We start from the raw sequence: 20127 nt of genomic DNA, 5'->3' as shown, positions 1-20127 counted from the left end.
GGGAGGAAGCCGGAGCACCCGGAGAGAACCCACGCAGACACGGGGAGAACATGCAAACCCACGACCACGACCTTCTTGCTGTGAGGCGACAGTGCTAACCACCGTCCCACCGTGCCACCCCCTTTCCTGATCTTATTTGACTTTATTTTATCCCTTTTATTTTATTGTATTTTAGTCTTTTCAGTGTTTTCATGCTTTTACCTTGTATTGTTTTGTGTTATTGTCTCTTGGGTATTATTGTCTTTACACTTGTTAAAGCACTTTGTAACTTGTTTTTGAAAAGTGCTCTACAAATAAAGATTATTATTATTACATTATTAAAACTTTAAAATAATAATAATTTTATTTATTTAATTTTAATAATAACTGGGATTGAAGCATTTAACTTACTTCGGTGCACTTTTCCAAACAAGCTATAAATAATAAATACAAATACGTCATGCATGTCTGACCCCAATCATAGCTGCCCACTCTCACTGCCGGAAAAAACTAAATTATTAACGTTAAACAAAAAATGTGCAAGAAGCACGACTGGCAACACATTTTGTTTTATTTTTTACTACCAGCTTCTACAGTTGGTAGTAAAAAATAAAACAAAATAAAACAAAAGTATGGGGCCTCCCTCGATGAAGATCGTCTAAAGAAAGTCTCATGTTTTTACTGTATGTGATAAAGCAACAAAGATTTACAATTGGTTTGTGTTTTCGTTTAGATTGAGTGAGTGCTGCTCTTGGTTCATAGATATTAATAAGCTACTCATTTATAAAAGAGATACATGAAAAGTGAGTGAAAGTGAATTAAACTTAAACTAAAGTCAGGCTTCTTCCAGTATGAATAGCTTATCTTATCTCTCCACCCAGAGTCAGGCGATGAGTACAGTGACGATGATGATATGAGCTGGAAGGTGCGGCGCTCCTCGATCAAGTGTCTGGAGGCGTTGATCAACACCCGCCGGGACCTTCTCCTCTCCTTCTACTCCTCCATCTGCCCCGCTCTGCTGGCCCGATTCAAGGAGCGCGAGGAGAACGTGAGGGCGGACGTCTTTGCTGCTTTTTCAATGCTGCTGAGACAAACACGAGTGGGATCAGGCCACCATGGCCTCATCACTGCCTGTTCAGACTCAGGGGTGACCAGGGAGGAAGAGCCAGCTGTCGCCATGCTGAAGTCACAGGTACAGAAAGGTTTTACAACAATTACGAGATGCAGCAATGAGCATTTACAGTGTGTGAAAGATGAAATGTTGTTTCTGAAGGGGAGAAGGGGATGGTGGAGTGGACCAGAGTTTAAGTTATACAGACATTTTTGGAACATTTTTGAGTTAAATTATCATTGGCCAGAGCAAGTAACCAGGGTTTTTGTAGTTTTTATAGTAAAACTATTTAAAACATAACATTATAAGCTGCAAAATTCCTGAAAAAACATTTAAGAAGATATCTGAGTTTTCACCATTCAGTTGCTGAACAATTTGTTCAGTGCAATGTTAAATAGTAAGTTAAGCCCAAACAATTAATAAGGTATGCAGACAAAAGACAATGAAGCATGTTCATCTCCTCACTGTTGTACACTAGTGCACAAAGCCAATAGCAAAAGTTGATATCAATTGTAATTCAAAAGGTTTTTAAATCCAGAGTAAAACTAAAGCTAAAAAACAACCCAATATATCTCCTGGAAATCTGAAGTTTCTGCTTGTTTTGTGTTTTGTTTAATTTTAAAAGTCAGTGATTACTTGTTGCCTGATTTTAGCAGCCCAGAATCTTAAGGGACCAGATGATTTAGTTAACAAACCTTAACCACCTTAACCTTAACCTTTTTATCATAATCACAATATTTCTCTTACCTTAACCATACTGTGCACCCCCTTAAAAAGCATAACCTCCATATAAACAACATCAACATGTGTGTTGTCTGTCCAGGTGCCAGCGATAGTGAAGGCTCTCCACAGACAGCTGAAGGAGAAGAGCATTAAGTCTCGACAGGGCTGCTTCTGTCTCCTCACTGAACTGGCTCACACTGTACCCGGAGCCCTGGAGCAGCATATACCTGCTCTAATACCTGGTAAGCACACACACTTAATTTCCCAGCTCCCTCATTCTTGCTTTTTATTTCTCTTTCGTTTGCACCTCATCTAAAATGTGGCTGTTTTTTCATTCAACTGCTTCATTTTCTCTACGTCCTGCCCACTCCTTCCTCCTCCAGGTATTGTCTTCTCCCTGACAGACAAGTCCACCTCCTCCACCATGAGGATCGATGCTCTCTCCTTCTTCCACGTCCTCCTCCTCTCCCATCCTCCTCAAGCCTTTCAGCCACACATGCAGGTTCTTTAAACCTCTTTTCAAGCTTTGCTTCAGGATATTTGCAGGCGGTTGTGAAATATGCATATATTATCAAGATGCTTTGTTCATATAAATAATGTAAACCTGCAGACTACAATCTCTGCGTTTAGCTTCATATCTTCAGTTTGTGGCTCAGGGAGCCAGTTCATTTCTGTTATCTGATTCTTCTCTACTTTTGCACTTAAAGAAGTCTGTTTCTAGGTTTTTATGCAAAACATTGCACAACATCAGTCAGAATTTCACAGTCCTCTGTTTTTGTGCCTCCACGCATACTTAGAAAAACAGCCTGATCCTGTGGCTACGTGCTAACAGAAATAATAAAGAGTTCATAATGTCTGCTCGAATGCAGATGAACATGAAATTGCACATGAAAGTTTCTTTCACAGCTTTGGAAAATGAATTGTCTCATGTGTCTCATTGTCTCAATAATTTACCAAATAAAGGTAATGAAGTAAAAAGTATATCATTGGTTTCCAAAAAGCAATACAATACAAACAACAGGATCGGGGGTGTGGCTTGTTGGGAAACAAGGTTTTGCACCATACAATACCGACTGCTTGGATCATTATACAGTTAAGTGTTATCTGGAAGAAGGCAATCGCCTGTAGGAGCCAGTAGCTGGAGAACCAATCACCTCAGCCTGTTAACATGCAATATCATTGTCTTACAAAAGTATTGGAACGTTTTGTATTTGTATTTATGGCTTATTTAGATAATAAAATGAACATGTAAAGACTTCTGTGTATCGCCCCTGCAGGTGCTGCTGCCCCCGGTGGTGGCGTGTGTAGAAGACACTTTTTATAAGATCGCCTCAGAGGCTCTGTTGGTCACCCAGCAGCTGGTCAGAGTGATGAGACCGCAAGGACAGACCGCCACAGCGGGAGAGTTCGACCCCAAGCCGTTTGTCAGAGAGGTACGAGAGGTCAGGTTTGACAGGACAGTTTTGCTGTGTTTCACACTTTCCTGTAAATTATTTTGAACTCTGGCTATAATAACCGTAGAACTGTATTACTCTGTTTCTATCACCCAGAAGGCTGGTAAATTTAAGTGGCCTAAAACATACAAGATCACTAATACCACACAGTGTCCGCTCAGCTGAAGAGACGGTCAACAGCTCATCTGTTGGTATCGTTTGGTTTGTGAAGAGTTTGAAAAATCATAAAATTGTGTTTCTCCGAGGTGTTTTCTGTAACCATGAAGAGGCTGAAAGCAACAGACATCGACCAGGAAGTGAAAGAGAGGGCTATTTCCTGCATGGGTCACATGGTATGTCACCTTGGCGACCACCTGGCGGCCGAGCTGCAGGGTGTTTTGGCGATCTTTCTGGAGAGGTTAAAGAATGAGATCACAAGACTGACAGCAGTTAGGACCATCACCCTCATAGCTGCTTCTCCATTAAAGGTTCAGTGTGAATCTTTATTTGACTTTTTTTTTTTTAATAAAGACTTTTCCGAATAAGAAAAAAGCAGCGACTAACAAAATAACAGGACTTTTCTCTCTCTGTCTCTTCTCCGGTCTTTTCTCCCCCACCCTCCTGTCCAGATTAACTTGTCGTCCATCCTGCCAGAAGCTTTGTCTGTGTTGGGATCTTTCCTGCGGAAGAACCAGCGCGCTCTGAAGCTCGGCACGCTGGCGTGTCTTACCACGCTGGTCACGCATCACGGTGCCAGCATCAAACCCGCAGCACTGGAGCCGGTGCTGAGCGAGCTTCCTGGTCTGGTGGATGAGAACGATATGCATGTATCACAGGTACCACACTGAATTTAACACACATTAATGATGATCCTTCCACCAGGTGAAGTGTTAAATTTATAGAATAACAAATGTTTGAAGATTGGCTTATTTTGAGTTCAAGGTGATCTGGTCAAGGATAGCTGGAATAAATGAAAGGGGTAATAAAGAGGCATGGATATAGCCATATACCCATGTTTTTTTGTTAAGTTTCACCTTAAAATAGTGGACAATCTCTTAAAGCAGAAAAGGCCAGGTCCTGTAATGAAAGATTAGTGAAGAAGAAATGAGCTCACATGAACTGGCTGTGATGAAGTTGCATTGTGGGAAATTTAGGCACCAGGTTTTTAAAAGAAAGAGGAAGGCATGCAGTAAGAGACAGCATCTCTGGTTCTGCAGCATCAGTTTTGATCCTTTTTGCAATGTTAAATCGTTGAAGAACTCTTTCAAGTCGTTTTTGAGTTATCCAGCTAATTAACAGACAAACAACCAAAACAACAACATTGTTATATATATTACATGTTGTAGTATACTGTAAATGTAGTGTGATCTGTTTAGGTATCCGTCACCTTGCTGACCTGCATGGCCAAAGCCTGCCCCACCTCTCTAGCGAAGATCTGCTCCTCTGTGCTGCCGGGAGTCTTCAGGCTCGTCCATTCTCCACTGCTGCAGGGTGGAGCGCTGGCAGCCATACTGGACTTCCTGCAGGCACTGGTGCTATCCAAAACCACTAACCTGGGCTACAGGTAAGATGGTGTGTGTGTATGGGTGAGCTGTGTGTTGGATCTGTTTAGGACCAAATGTCCCCACAACAACAGGAAACTAGGAAAAGTGTTTACTCAAGTCGACAGTTTTCTTGTGGGAAGACTGTTTAGAGTTTGGGATAATTGCTAATGGTTTGTAATGTTTCTGTTAACCCACACAGGGTTTTAATACTGATATGAATCTGATATTTTTGGATGCTAGTCGCAGATAGCCAGTTCTCTCTACAATATTTAAATGTGACTATTTTCGTGGTTTAAAAGTTGCAAAAGAAAGCAAGAATGCAAAAATCCAGTGTTTCCCTCAGGCTTGTAAACAGAACTTATCTTATCAAGTGACATGAACACTTTCCAAAACTCACAGTGTTGACATTCCTTTAGGTGATCAGGAACCCCTTATCGGACAGTAAATACATAGAACAGCATATTTAAACGTTACAGACTATTTTGATTGGAGAACCTCAAGTCTCAAGTGTGTGGCGTTAAGCTGATTACAAAATGACCCTTAAAGGGTTTACTGATTACACATAATCAGTTCACTAGTCACAGGGAGTCCTGCTCAATCTCAATAGTTATAATATGTCTTCTGTGGTTCAGGGGGAGCTTCGTCAAGTCTGAGAAAATAACCATATTCATGCCATAAGAGGTTTTCTCAGCTTGGGCTGTGAGAGTTTTATAGCAGGTCTGCGTTACAAACTTGGGGTGCAGAGATAGACAGACATGGCCTTTTACCAGGTAGGGAGAGTCTAATGAGAAGATGCTATTGGTTGTTTTATTTAAGATCCAACAGTTTTGGAGCTTGACCCTCAGACTAAGACAGAGAGACAGAATCTCTCGACCTCTGCTGCTTTGATTTTAAGCATTCTCCTTTAAATATCTGGCAGATCTCCATTAAATATAAAGGCAGAAATAAAGATTTGTAAACAAAACAAAGCTGCATTTTGCCGGAAGTTTTATCAACACTGTTGTAATGTATTGATTTTTTTGGGGGGGAATTGACATCATGATATTAATTTCCTCTCCTCTCCCCTCCTATCTTCCTTGTTTCCTCTTCTCCTCTCCTCTCCTCTCCTTCTTGTTTTCTCCTCTTCTCTCCTCTGCTCTCCACTCCTCCTCAGTCAGTTGCTGAAGTCTCTCACAGATCCGTTTCACAACTCTCAGTCCTCAGCAGAGAGCATCGTCATCCACAGACAGTCCCACCACTCTGTGGCTCGCTGTGTGGCTGCTCTGTCCTCCGTCTGCCCCAAAGAGACACCAGGAACTGTGTCCAGCCTCATACAGGAGGTGAGTCAGTGTTTGTACACTCGTAATGTCCATCACCTTCTGTCCGGATTTTGCTGGATCTCCCCCTGCTCTCCTCAGGTAAAGAATCCTAGTTCTCCAGAGTCTGCTCGAGTCCTGGCCCTGTTGTGTCTCGGGGAGGTGGGGAGAAGCGGCAGCCTGGGAGGAAGTAAGGAGGTGCAGGGAGTCATCCTGGAGGCCATCTCCTCCACCAATGAGGAGGTAAGATGTACACAGTTCCCAGGCTGCAAATAATGATTATTTTCATTAAGTTTTATCAGTCCATCTATCAGATATCTAAAAACATGTTCCCAGAGCCCAGAGTTAATCATTCATAATGATTGGCATGAGTCCAAATGGCAAAATTGTCCAATTTACAAAGATATAAAACAGAGAAAATCTGTAAATGTTTACATTTGATAAGCCAGAATCAAAAGAGACGGTTCACATATAGCTATTTACGGAGCTTTCAATTGCATCCCACTGTCTTTCCTCATCAATCTTGCTCAGATGACAATAATGTTCTGAAGAATAGGACAGCGTTCAAATATGTGAATGTGAAAAGTTACTGTTTAAGTTATACTCTCTGTTGAAACTAGAAAAACATATTTATGTTTTCAACATTTAATTTAGTGAAGCATTCAGTCATCTCTGGATGGTTCAATGTGTGAGGTTCTCTGGTTCGCCTGTAACCTGGTGAGCTGAGAACATGTTCAGCATGTATGTTCAGCCAAACCTTTTCCTGGATGAAGGCAGGTGAAGAAACAATATGACTTACTTTTTCATATTAACAGTGTCAAGTTTGTGATTTCAGGTGAAGACGGCAGCGTCCTGCGCTTTAGGCAGCATGGCGGTCGGCAGCCTGAACGACTACCTGCCCTTCATGCTGAAGGAGATCTCCTCCCAGCCACGGAGACAATACCTGCTGCTGCACTCCCTCAAAGAAGTTATCAGGTGTGTGTATTCATGGGTTTCTGTGTCCATTTAAGTGTGTTTTAATTGAACTTTTAATCTTTGAATGCATATTACATCCTTTTCTCCTAAGTGTTACCTGTCCCTTTTTTTCTCATATCTTTCTGAATTTATTGTGTTACAAAACGTCACCAAGCTACATCTCAATTTGGCGCCATCAAGTGGCAGTGAAAGAAAAATATTGACCTTTATATTTCATTATTAAATCAGGGTTTGTTTTTAACCAAGCAGAGTTTAATTTTGGCAAAATGTGTGAATTTGCAACATTATATTTTATGCAGCCCCACTTTATTATTTAAGCTGGTAAAACAGGCATACTTTGTGTCATACAAAGTGCAGCTTTAATCAGATTCCCTTTAAAGTTTGGTAAAATGTTCTACTCATCCTCTTCTGTCCACTTGCTGAATAACTTTCTCTCTCTCTCTCTCTGTCTGCAGTGCCTGTCCAGCCCCTAGTCTCTCGCCCCATGTGGACTCTATCTGGACTTTGCTGTTTCAGAACTGCGAGTGTCAAGAGGAGGGGACCAGGAACCTGGTGGCTGAATGTCTGGGAAAACTGACCTTAGTCAACGCTGCCCAGCTGTTACCAAAACTTAAACAGCAACTTAAAGCTGGTACGACGTGTGAGGAGGGAAATGTGTGTGTCAAGGTTTGATCTTTACTAAAATAACAGCTGCACAGTGTTGGTGGCCAATCGTTCTGTCTGTCAATCCAATACTTTGTTTCAGAGCAGTGTGTCTCTAGGAATACTGGTCACATTGTCGTAAAGAGACAATAGTGAACATTTAAATTACAAAACAAGCAAATGAAGATGGCAGTTTCTGAAGTTACTCTATGCTGCCAGTAATTGTCTCATACTGTGATGAAGATATTGTTGCTGCCCACCATTCTTTTTAACGTTCTGTTAAAGGCTCATTTATAAAGCAGCACAAACAAAACAATAATTTAAAGAACCCTTTTCCCGCCCCCTCACAGGTTCTCCTCTTGCTCGCAGCACAGTAGTGACAGCTATCAAGTTCACTATTGTTGATCACCCTGCTCCCATAGATTCACTGCTGAAAGACTGCATAGGTAAGACACACCTGGAGGACAAACCTGAACCTAATTCTAATTTTAAAGGTTTGTTCATTTTTGGTAGTTACGTTTGTTTGAAAATTACATTGAAACGGAAGTTACAGCATCTTTAACATGGTGGTTTTACATGATGGACATGGTTTATGTAACCATCCCCGAGGTTAAGAAGAGTTTTGACACATGCTTAGCATGTAATGAGAGATAATAACACAGGGACAGAGGCATTTTTAATTCCACTGTGTTTTTAAAGCAGTTCTCACATTGCACATGTGCACATTGAGTTTTTGGTCGCTGTAATCATTCTCTTGTCCATACTGGCTGTGAAGAGATCCCATTCCAATGTAAATGATTGGGTAAATGATTCAGGAGTCTGCATTTAAGTGTGTATCTTACAAATATTGTCTTTTTAGTATAAAACCCACTATCTCAATGTGATTTTGGACATGTGTGTTGCCTTTCAGACAGACTTGAATAATGAGACTTAATCTTTCAATCATCCCAGTCTTGAACTAAACACCTGAAAAAGACAGAACCTGTTCAGTTTTACTGGCTTCAAACATCTAAAATATAAATAGGCTCTGACAAAAACAAACACACACTAAATTTTCCTTATAGCTATAGCAATGATGTCATCTCTGTTTGGCAGGTGACTTCCTGAAGACCCTGCAGGATGACGACATCAACGTGCGCCGTGTTGCTTTGGTGATGTTTAACTCTGCAGCTCATAACAAACCATCTCTGATCCGTGGTCTCCTAGCGTCAGTGCTGCCTCACCTCTATAAGGAGACCCAGATCAGGAAGGACCTCATCAGAGAGGTGGGTTGGCGGGTCAGGAAGCTGAAAACCTTCATGTCTGATGTGTAGATGTGTAATTCTGCATTTGCTCTGCAGGTGGAGATGGGTCCGTTCAAACACACTGTGGATGATGGTTTGGATGTGCGTAAAGCAGCGTTTGAGTGTATGTACACTCTGCTGGACAGCTGCCTGGAGGGGCTGGACGTCCTGCACTTCTTAGATCATGTCGAGGAAGGACTCAAAGATCACTATGATATCAGGGTGGGTAGAAAATACTGGAAAATACAAAACTAAAAGATCACATCAGAGGTAGGTGCAGCTTTCTCCTCCTTACTCTGGTTAGCATAACCATGACAATCTATCGAGTTCATCATTTTCACTATGAGCTTTAAGTCACACATAACACACACAGCAAGGTCACAAACAGAACAGTCTTTTACGATTTCTTGTTGTGAAAGTTGTTGGAAATATTTACATTTATTTGATGCTTATTTAATTATTGTCTTTAGGTCATCTTTGCTCATATTGTTCTTAATTTGTAAAATTGTTCGGACATATCCTAATAAATAAAGTTTATTACTATTATTATATATATGAATCAGCAACTACAAACATTAGTCTTCATCTTCTTGACTCAGTCCTCCCAGTTATTTGTGTGTGTGTTGTAGATGCTGACTTTCCTGATGCTAGCCAGACTGGCCTCTCTGTGTCCTGCTGCTGTTCTCCAAAGACTGGACAGACTAATAGAGCCACTTAAAGCTACCTGCACTACCAAGGTACTGATGCTCTTAGAAGTCTGGGAAGAAGTGGGTTTCTGTAAATAATATATGGTCTAGACCTGCTCTTTTATGATAAAGCGATAAAGTTGTGATTTGGTGCTATATAAAAAATTGAATTGAATTGAGTTGAAAGTCAGTAGCAATTGACCATCAGGCTTTGCAAACACGACTCGTCAGACATGTTTAAAATATAGAATATTTGGCTGTCTTATATAATATGTTTATTTTGGAATGAAAAAAACAAAAAAATCTGTATTACAAACTGTTCTTTGTTAACCTTCTTCATTTTTTTATGTTTTGAGGGCATTCACTATTTATTTAACTTAAAAGGTAGTCTAAATCCCTCAAACAGTAATTGTCCAATCAAAAACACAGAAGAAAACTTAAGTTAAACAGTGTCTGTTTACACAAGCTACTAACATTAGCATGCCTGGCTAACTAGTTTACTTCATACGTAAGCTCCTAGGTGATACTTCCAGTCCAAGGAGATGGATGTCATTACAGGTTATGTTTGAAAAAGCCAAGTGCAAGCTGGTCCTAGATTCTGCTACAGCAAGGTTGTTTTGCTCCTAATTTCATTTTAGCAATTTTTTCTCTGGACACATTTACAACAGAAATGTGGCACGGTATCATTTTATTGTCAAATTTTGAGTGGCAAATATGCTACATTGTTATAAACTGCTTATGTGTAATGCATTGCCCTCTGAACTCCAACATTTGAGTGGCATCCATGTGAGGTACATATTCAAATAAAAAATAAAAAATAAAAAAAATATCATAACTGATAAGAGGGATGGCCAGAACTGTGTGTATTTCTTCTTATAAAATATATAATGCATGTAGCATTGAGGACTACGTTGTGGATAACTATGCAATCACAGTGAATTAAACCCCCACCGTGTCCACCACCCGCAGGTGAAGGCCGGTTCTGTGAAGCAGGAGTTTGAAAAGCAGGAGGAGCTGCGTCGCTCGGCCATGCGCGCTGTCGCCGCCCTGCTGGCCGTGCCTGAGGTAGAGAGGAGTCCCACCATGGCTGACTTTGCAAACCAGATCAGAACAAACGCTGACATGGCATCCATCTACCAGAGCGTCCAGGGAGGGGAGGGAGGGGGCTTAGGGCCCGCAGAGAGCATGGATGTGAGCTAGAATGCCGAATTATGTTTTATTATGATGATTTTTCAAATTTGTTATACAATCACAGCTACGTATATTTTGAAAACTATATATTTTCCAACTCAACTTTGGGCTTTTTAGGATGAACTTCCTGTCTGACAAAGATACATTTTGTGATAGACATATGGTGAGCTTACTGAAATGGATTTTGCAGTTTCTTTTTGTCCATGTCGTGTTCTTCCCAGTAAGAATTGGGTTTAATTTGGGTTCACATGAAATAAAGTGGAAGCAACACTTCAGTGCATTTTATTTTGACTCAATTGATCTGATATGCCACTGGGTTTAAATCATCATGTTACATCACCACACACATCTTTATCTTTTACTCAGGAAGGAAACGTGACTTCAGCCGGACAGAATACCACAAGTTGAATTTTTCAGACAACTAATTGGTTAATCAAGAAAATAATCAACAGATTAATCAACTATGAACATAATCATTTAATTCCAGCCCTATCGACTGACAAACAGTGATGTTCAAGAAATGCAAGGATGTCATAAGCTCCTTGAGAGCCAAAACATTTCTCATAATAAACAATTGACACTTACAAGAGAACAAATTCTGTGATTTTAAATGCTCTAAAACTGGAGTGAAATACTTCACAGATTGCATATTAGTTCTGAGGATATTGCAAATTGCAATGTCCAAACACAACAACAACAACAAGATAAACAAATAAAAACCTTTGGCATTACGTTATGCTGTTATTAGAGGCACAATCAAATGCATATACAAAAGTATCAGACAGGTAAAGGTGAAGATTGCTGATCACAGAGTAGCTGGTTTTGGGTACACATTTGTCAGAGTTGCTCTGCTTCTGTATCTCCTCATATTATTTCATTTCATCTGGGGAAGAATGGAAAATACATAGTGTCAGTAAATATGTAACAGTGAGAATAAACACTATTCATACTATTCTTTGAATAGTCTTTTCGGCAGCTGTGACGTTTATAAGAGGCGTGACATACAGCCGGAAAATACCACTCATGCTAGAAGCAGGTCTCTACATTGTTCCTTTTGTATGCATAAGTAAGCATTTGTTAAGATTATCAAAAGTGCAATCAAACTTTCTGACCCTCACCATTTGTTAAGCACTTTGTAAGCGCTGTTCTAACCACATTCCTAAATGAAATTTCCCTTTGATATTACGGTTGTTTTTATTGTTGAATGTGATGTGTGGACGGCAGCCCGGATCATAAAATAAAAACATTCTTAATAACGAGTGGGGAAATATGGTGAAGCTCTCCCCATTAAGAGAGACACCATGCACATTTATGCACGAGGCACACTAGCATAACTTCATTGACTATTTGAATCTCCTCACATGGGTCAGTATCTAATAATGTTTTGTGTTCTTCTACACATCCAAAAGGTCTCACACACAGTCCATTTATGCATACAGATGAATTCAGATAATGTTAGAGGCGATCCACGCATCACACCAATTCAACAGCTGTTTTGTTCATTTCAAATGACAGATGCAATATTGATGCAAGAATAAAATTTTACGACTTTACTTTGTTTAATGAAACTCTGGCCTGTTGAGGGGGCAAGGAGGGCTGTGCGAACCTCCAGCACCTCACTGGAGGGGCCCTGGCCAATGGTGTTAACGGCTGCTACCCGAAAGTCATAGTGGGAGTTTGGGCTGAGGCCGCCCACGCTGTAGAGTGTTGTGGTGATGCCATCAATCTCTTTATAGGGGTCCTCTGACCCTTTGGCACGGTGCTGGAGGAAGTAAGAGAGGAAGAGACAAGAGAGAGGAAGAATATGCTGATTTAGCTGCATTAGCCAATATTGTGCAGAGGTCTACGCATAGTTCTATGTAAATGTTAAGTATTTGTATAGCGCCTTTTTAGACTTTGCGACCACTCAAAGTGCTTTACACTACATTGCATTCACCATTCATACACTGAGCCTTAGTGCCCAAACAGAAACTAACATTCATGCACTGGTGGAACAGCCATCAGGGGCAAGTCGGGGTTCAGTATCTTGGCCAAGGACACTTCGACATGCAGCCTATAGATAGATATATAGATATAGATGTATGTGTGTGTCCCTGTGGGCAGAGAGTACTCCTAAAACACCAGATTACATTTGAGTAATTTGAGGTGATTTTATTACTATCAGGAGAGACAATGAACATTTTTCTTTTGCAGCCCTACTTACTGATTTAGGCTGTTAACAGTTTATGTCCATATAAAACTCTACTGCAGCTTTAGTATTCTTAAGAACTGTGTGCAAATGCAATAACCCTCTGCATCTGTTACACACCTGTAAGATATAGTAGGAAACAGGCTCAGGGTTGCCAGAATCCCAGGTGAGTGTAACGCTTGTTGCGGTTCTCTCAGTCACCACAGGGGTACCAGGAACATTCGGCAGATCTGAGACAGAAGAGAGAGAGAGAGAGATCTTTCACACTTACACCTTTATAGTTAGGAAATCATGTGATAGACTCAGTATCCTAGAATTATACAGTGGACATACTCTACACAACAATAATAAGAATTGGTCAAAATATAAACTTAATTGGACAAAACAAATGTAGTTAGTTTATCATTTCAAAGACTGTTTCAAGTAGCTGTTGTTTTCACATACTGTAATTAACTGTAATTAAATTAATTTTATCTTCTGATTTTGAATATTGTTGGATCATATGTATCTATAATAAATTTATATACAGTGCATAAATAAATATAGTATATGCCAAATATATTGTTAACATATATTTGGTATGTATAAAAACAGAGCGATGGGAGTTACTTTACCTACTAGTCTTACATCATATTTCTTTTGTGATGTAAATTTTCTTTTTAGTGTACTAGACATAGTCCCAGTGCTCATTCCCAGAGAGAAGAATTCTATGCTGTGGTTTTCCATCCATCCATCTTCAACTGCTTATCCGGGGTCGGGTCGCTGGGGCAGCAGTTAGAACAGCAGACCCCAAACCTCCGTTTCCTTAGTCACATTAACCAGCTCCGACTGGGGGATTCCGAGGCGTTCCCAGGCCAGTGTGGAGATATAATCCCTCCACCTGGGTCTTCCCGAGGTCTCCTCCCAACCGGACGTGCCTGGAACACCTCCCTAAGGAGCCGTCCAGGGGGCATCCTTACCAGATGCCCGAACCACCTCAACTGGCTCTACTGGTTTTGTCCTCCTTAAAATGATCTTATGAATAAAGTCAGAACCAAAGTCTCACCGAGGGAAAGGTCAAACCAACACTTCCCTCACCATAAGCCTCCTCATATACATGCTAATAAACCCACCTTTCACAATAATCTGCGCCACCGCCTTAATCACACCAAGTGATGACATAGCGACACACGTGTAATTGTTTGACTGGCGTACGTCAGTCAGCTCCAGGATGTTGCGGCCTGGGCATGTCATCCTCAGGCGTCAGGTTCTCTGCTCCCAGCATCCACTTCACGTACGGCATAGGGGAGCCCACAGCCACACAGGAGATGTTGATGTTCCCCCCTGGCTTGATCTCGCTGTTTGCTGGTGGGATGGAGATGCGAGGGGGGACACGACGCACTGGACCAGATAGCAATGAAAACACGGAGAAAAGTGAGGTCATTATAAATTCGTGACTGTGTTGCTCACCAAGTTGCAGAGCAGTGAATGACAACCAGGGTCTGTATGATTATAATTTATTATAAGACCACTAGGGCGCATGTGATATCAAAATGTTTTATTCATGGTGTTGGGAGCTCTCGTTTTAAAACCATCCTGTTTTATGTCTATACAGCAAAGAATTATAAAACCAATGTAAGTTTCATCACATTGATTGATAAACACACATTCCTAGCAGAAGATGTCTTTGTAAAAAAACGTATGAATATTTTCTTGGAATAGATGTCGCAATCTATACATCCATTGTCACATCCATTGGACTCTGGTTCCCACAGGACAGGCTGGTTTTTAACCCCCATCTTACCTCTGACATAGAGGTTAGCTGGGCTGGAGTAGAGTGTCCCATCTCTGTTGGTGGCAACGCACTCATACTTCCCCTGGTCTGACTCTTCACTCATCGCTATCTGGAGGGCACCTGGATGGATGGAGGGATGGAGAGGAAAAGTAGAAGATAGGGACAGGAGAGAGAGAGTCACATAGAAAGATAGTGAGGAAGAAAGAGCAATTACACAAATGTGGAAGACATCAGATAACTGGGTATAGTCTAGATACATCAAAACAGAAATGGTTAGAACTGCACAAAGGGTAAATGAATCTGTGGGATTTTTCAGCCAAACTTTTGGGACAAATTAACACATTTCTACCACTGTCAGCAAGAATTTGCCCAAACAAGAGTCAGCTTCCTGAGTTAGCTATGGGAAGAAAACAAAAACAAACAATAAAAGCACAGATACAAAGCCTACAAAAACAGAGAATGCAGTCTTCATGCAAGGCAGAAACAAATAAACCAAAATGTGAAGTCCAGTGAAAATTACAGTATTCTGAAAAGTCTTTGCTGAAAATTAAGATATACTATGGAGCTAATCATTTTTTCGTCTTCAAGGATAAAATGTTACAAAGATGTTGCCTGCCAATAAAATATCCCCAACCCTTTCGCATCCATCAATGGGATCAGGAGTGTGATGTCATTTTAAAACACACCCAATAAGGAGATAAAGATCATCAACCGACCTCGATCAAGGCCAACAGATAAAAAAGGAACAAAATACTCAAAGACTTGGGAAAGGACCAATGCTTTTTTGTGACAGAAAAAACGTCAAAAATGTCAACCAGAGGTTCTTTAGAGATGGGTTGGTAAAATAAAAACTTAATCAAAAAAGTGGTTGTTTGAGGCTTTTATCAGTAATAAGAGAGAAAGTAATGGTAAAAAACAATGAAGAAATGTATGTGCACATTTGTGCGTGTTAATTACTAATTCATCTGAGTATTTTCTTCAATAATCCATTAATCATTTAATCAAAAATATCCCAGGACCAAAAGTGCTTGTTTTGTTCAACCAACAGTCCCAAACCCTCAGATTTTCAGCTTACTGTGATAAAAGAAAAGTATCTATCAACTATATATCCCAGGCATATTCTCTGGACGTTGTCATAAAGCATTCTGGGAAGGACATCATTGACTAAAGTAAATATAAACAAAGAAATTACAGCCCTTATTGCAAAATTACAAAACATCAAACATGATTTATATAATTCACTTCTAAGCAGTAGTAACCAGGCTTAAGAAATACATACTACAACGTACAATCAATGTCTAGTAGTTTGAAACTTGATCGCCATTGAGTGAAGAGAGTATAAGTGGGTGAGTGAATGACGAGTGCAGGAAAGAATAATTTAATAAGTGAAGGAGTGGGAAAGGAAAGGAGAGGAGAGGAGAATGTTAATGTAATTCTTGGAAAGGATGCAGGTGCACAGGTCAGATTGAGGCCAACTACCTCTAGGATGAAGAAGAAGAAGCCAGGGAGTTGGGTGTCTAATCACAAGAGATTTTGGGTCCCTGGAAGTAGAAAGAGGGCTGGAAGTATTTTACACACTACACACTACTGATGCTAATGAAAAACTGATTGATATGGATTAAGTTGCTTGACTGGAAAGGAATTTGTTCAATGTGAGTTCTTCCAAGTAATTAGTTTTTTTAATTTAACAAAATTCTGTGAATGTATTTTCACATGGATACAATGTCTGTGAGTCAGTTTCACACCCACACAAAGACACACTTTCCATGAAATAAGGAAGTCATTTGATTGTTTAATCACAGAAGTGTAGTGCCGGTCTGGCCATCTGGAGTACCGGGAAAAATCCTGGTGGGCCGGCCGAACTCGGGGCTGGTGGAAAGTGAAAAAGTTGGCAGAAGGTTGAGCGACACGGGCCTACCCCCCTTCTCCCCAGGCCTGTTGGTCTATTCCATATGAACGTCTATGGAGCCCTTAGCTCCACCCCATCCATCTCACTCACACACCACAGTGACACTGACAGCTGGAAAACGAGCTACAAGAGACAATTGAAAAGCACAGTTTAACCGAAGTGCAAGTACATGTAAAAAAGTAACCAACTCGATGCTAAGACCGGGAAGAGAAAGTTGCCACAGCCCTGTTCAAGGGTGAAAGATTAGACAGAGAGGACAGTGATGCCACAGATAGGGCAGCTGAACAGTATAAAGTTCCCATACATTGATTGATTTGTGGCGGCCCACCTCAATATCAACGCTGTACGCCACATACATATTGATTTTCGATTTTGTTTCACTAGGCCTATTAAAAATTGTATTTATGTAGAGCGCAGCACCTCCTCCAGTGTGACTGGACTGTGTGTGTGTGACCTTTTGGGTGTATAGAAGAACACAGCATATTATTTAACATTAGATCCGATGATCCAGTCAGCTTGTCGGGAGATTTAAATATGAGGTTATGCTGCTGTGGCTCGTGCGTAAATGCACACATTGTCTGTCTTGATGGGGAGACGCTTCACCCTATTTCACCCACCCTGAAATTCGCTATGTGACCTCATAGCTGGTTACGGCCAGGGTGTGCTGCAGCCTAGTGATCAATGGCTGTGATGCTGGTAGGTGGTTGTATTAGAGGCTGGACCTGTTTGTACGTGAGTTCATTAGCGCCAGTGGTGGAGTATACGTTGGAACGTTCTGGTGGGCAGGTCTGGATCAAAGTCCAGGGCCATTGTTTAATCCCAGTCTGTCCCTGCAGCAGTGAGCACCTGGGTTTACCTTGCAAATGTTGCATGTAAAGAAATGTAATAAGATATGACTAGGGACATGTTGCACACTGATGCTGTTAATTCAAAATGTTTTTAGTTAGAAAATAATTAAACCCTTTGTGACGGTGATTTGCTCCAGGAAGACCAAAGAGAGTTTGGAGAACAACAGAGAAACTTGGGAGTTCACTTTTTAAGGCCTTGAAGAGTTTACAAAAATCGGCAGAAGGAGGATAAGAGAAAGTGGATATTGAAAGAGGGATAAAAGCAAACTAGGATTGAAGCGAAGGTAAAGAATGGAGCAATAAATGCATTGGTTACCTGAGTGGAGCTGCTTGATTCTTCTGTTGTTATTGGATGTATTGACCGGCAGGAAATTCTTAAACCAGGTAATTTCTGGTTTAGGGTTGCCTCTAGCAGCACAGACCATGGTGGCGCCCCGAGAATGCTCAACCACTTTCAGCTGGGGACCCATGTCTATGGTGGGAAACCCATAGGGCAACTGGTCCTCTGGAAAGATTAAATACATGAGTCAAACAGAGCTGGACATTACTCACATCTTCAGCTTGGTAGTGTAGCGCTGTAGTTCCCATCCCAACAGATGTTTCAATTGTGTTAATTTGAATGGACTTTATACAAGATGGTTTTTTTAAACACTATTCAATATATAAAAGTAGCTGTTACAGTAACTTTTGTTGTTACAGTAAATAAAAGACAGTGATGCTAAAACTTTCATTGTTTAGGCTTTGTCACGTTTTTCAGTGGGTTAAGTTAAGTTCACATTCATGCTACTACCACTACTACTATTACTTGTAGAGCAGACACTAGGTATTTTAACCATTTATCCAGAACTTTTAACTTTATTTTTTACAAACTCTCAATCGCAGCATGTAGTTCAGGTCTTATAACTGATTAGCTTGCCTCTGTGCCACATGCCTCAGAGCACATTTTGTGATTGCCTTGCAGGTTTTGTGTACTGTGTAGCATTTATTTAGACATTTGGACATTTTTGTAACTGGCCTTGTTAATACCAGTGTAAAGTTGGGGAAGTGGGCCAGGGTTTGAGCTCCAACACTGACACTGCTCTTTGCACTCAGTAGATTTGTCTACTGTTGCAATACATTTATTGTGAATTGTCTCCATAAATAATTGCACATACATTTGAATATTTCTATATGCATATTTACATGATACCTTTTCCAAGGTCAGTCAGTGTAACTTACACTGTAAATTTCTGAAGACCCATTCACCGGTCTTTCTTGTGTAGAGATTTGTGTGCTGCCGACAAGTATGAGAAGCCGCCTAGGCCAAAATGTAATACTTCGCATGCATATACATACATACACGTTCTATATCATAGACAAGTGCGTGCACTACATGGTTACTCGCGTGTCTAGCCTGTTATTTAACAATATAATATTCTTTGTGTGGTTCATCAATGGTGACAAATTTTCCGAAAGTCCCGCAAGGTGTGGACAACTTGGCACAACACCTGTGAAGCTGGGGCTCCGTCTCTTCAGCCAGTGTTCCTCTTCTGCCACTACACACAGGCACGCTACGCCTACACATGTGCACTGACCCCCCATGGTTACGGTTACAATTTTTGATTTATTCAGCACTTTAAAAACATTTATTGAAAGTTTTTTTCTTTTCACATGTTTATTTATTTATTAAACGTTTAAATTTATATTGTAATAGGCTGTATATTAACTTATTGGGAGAAAACTGGTACGTTGAGCACCCCCATACAGTCAAAATGGCATGATCCTCGTTTCGCTGTGAAGCTTCGAGTGTGAGATTGACAGTCGAATCAGGCTCCGCCCATCGAAGCATCGGGTCTTCTATTCGGGATCAGCCCTACTGAGGACATATCCCTCCAATCCTCAAGTTTCATGTATAAAAACCTGATTTTGACTTCGATTATACCTGTGTACTCCATCCAGTGATACAATCCCCACCGACAGTTATAATCTTAAACTAAAGACCTTCTACCTATATAATGATATGCTTTACACTTTACGAAGACTTTATGAAGTCAACTGATTTAAAACCACTCTAGTGTTGTAGTATTCCTTCTGGATGCAAACATTAAATTAGAGGAATGTTAAACATAAGTACCAATAAAGTTTGTCTGCTTTGTCAGTTACCTTCACAGTCGGGTGATACACACAAACACATTTATGAAATAAGCAAAGTGTCGTATAAAGACTGTTTTTTATGTGGCTTCAAAGTATTATGATTGGCAATTTTCTTCACGCCAATGAATGGAAACTCTCGCTTGCATGTGTGTTCACACTGACCTCGTAGCACACTCAGTCTGGCGGAGGCAGTGACTTCTCCTGCAGAGTTGGAGGCGTGACATTCGTAAATAACCTCGTCTATGATAGTCCTCAGTGGCTGGATCCTAAGGACCGAGCCTGATCCGTTGTTAAACTCTATTATCTGTCAGAGGGAAAACATGTTAAAGCGGCTTTAGTCAATATAATATATTAAAAATGGGTCAAAATGCGTTAAGTGAAAGGTGTCACTTAGTGACGAACCTACAGAGAAT

The 20127-nt window shown here is 40.6% G+C and overlaps 1 protein-coding gene and 1 pseudogene across 1 annotated transcript; one reads left to right on the top strand and one right to left on the bottom strand.

The window, feature by feature from the left end:
• Nucleotides 1-860: 860 nt before the first annotated feature.
• On the top strand, nucleotides 861-11132 carry LOC119883431 (cullin-associated NEDD8-dissociated protein 1-like; the record flags this gene model as incomplete). The annotated part of the gene is given in 16 exon segments (XM_038694071.1): nucleotides 861-1171; nucleotides 1914-2055; nucleotides 2197-2315; nucleotides 3091-3246; nucleotides 3513-3734; nucleotides 3876-4082; nucleotides 4623-4810; nucleotides 5944-6109; nucleotides 6188-6328; nucleotides 6921-7060; nucleotides 7516-7691; nucleotides 8053-8148; nucleotides 8798-8967; nucleotides 9043-9207; nucleotides 9615-9722; nucleotides 10641-11132. Coding segments are annotated over 16 exon segments (2738 nt in total), but the record flags the coding sequence as incomplete, so codon positions are not given.
• Nucleotides 11129-20127, bottom strand: part of LOC119883432 — a 27899-nt pseudogene continuing 18900 nt past the window's right edge.

This window comes from Micropterus salmoides, unplaced genomic scaffold (assembly GCF_014851395.1).
Source record: "Micropterus salmoides isolate LMB-PRFRI ecotype aquatic unplaced genomic scaffold, ASM1485139v1 Ms_hic_scaffold_3, whole genome shotgun sequence".
NCBI classification, from domain to species: Eukaryota; Metazoa; Chordata; class Actinopteri; order Centrarchiformes; family Centrarchidae; genus Micropterus; species Micropterus salmoides.
This window is presented reverse-complemented; position numbering and strand designations above follow the sequence as displayed.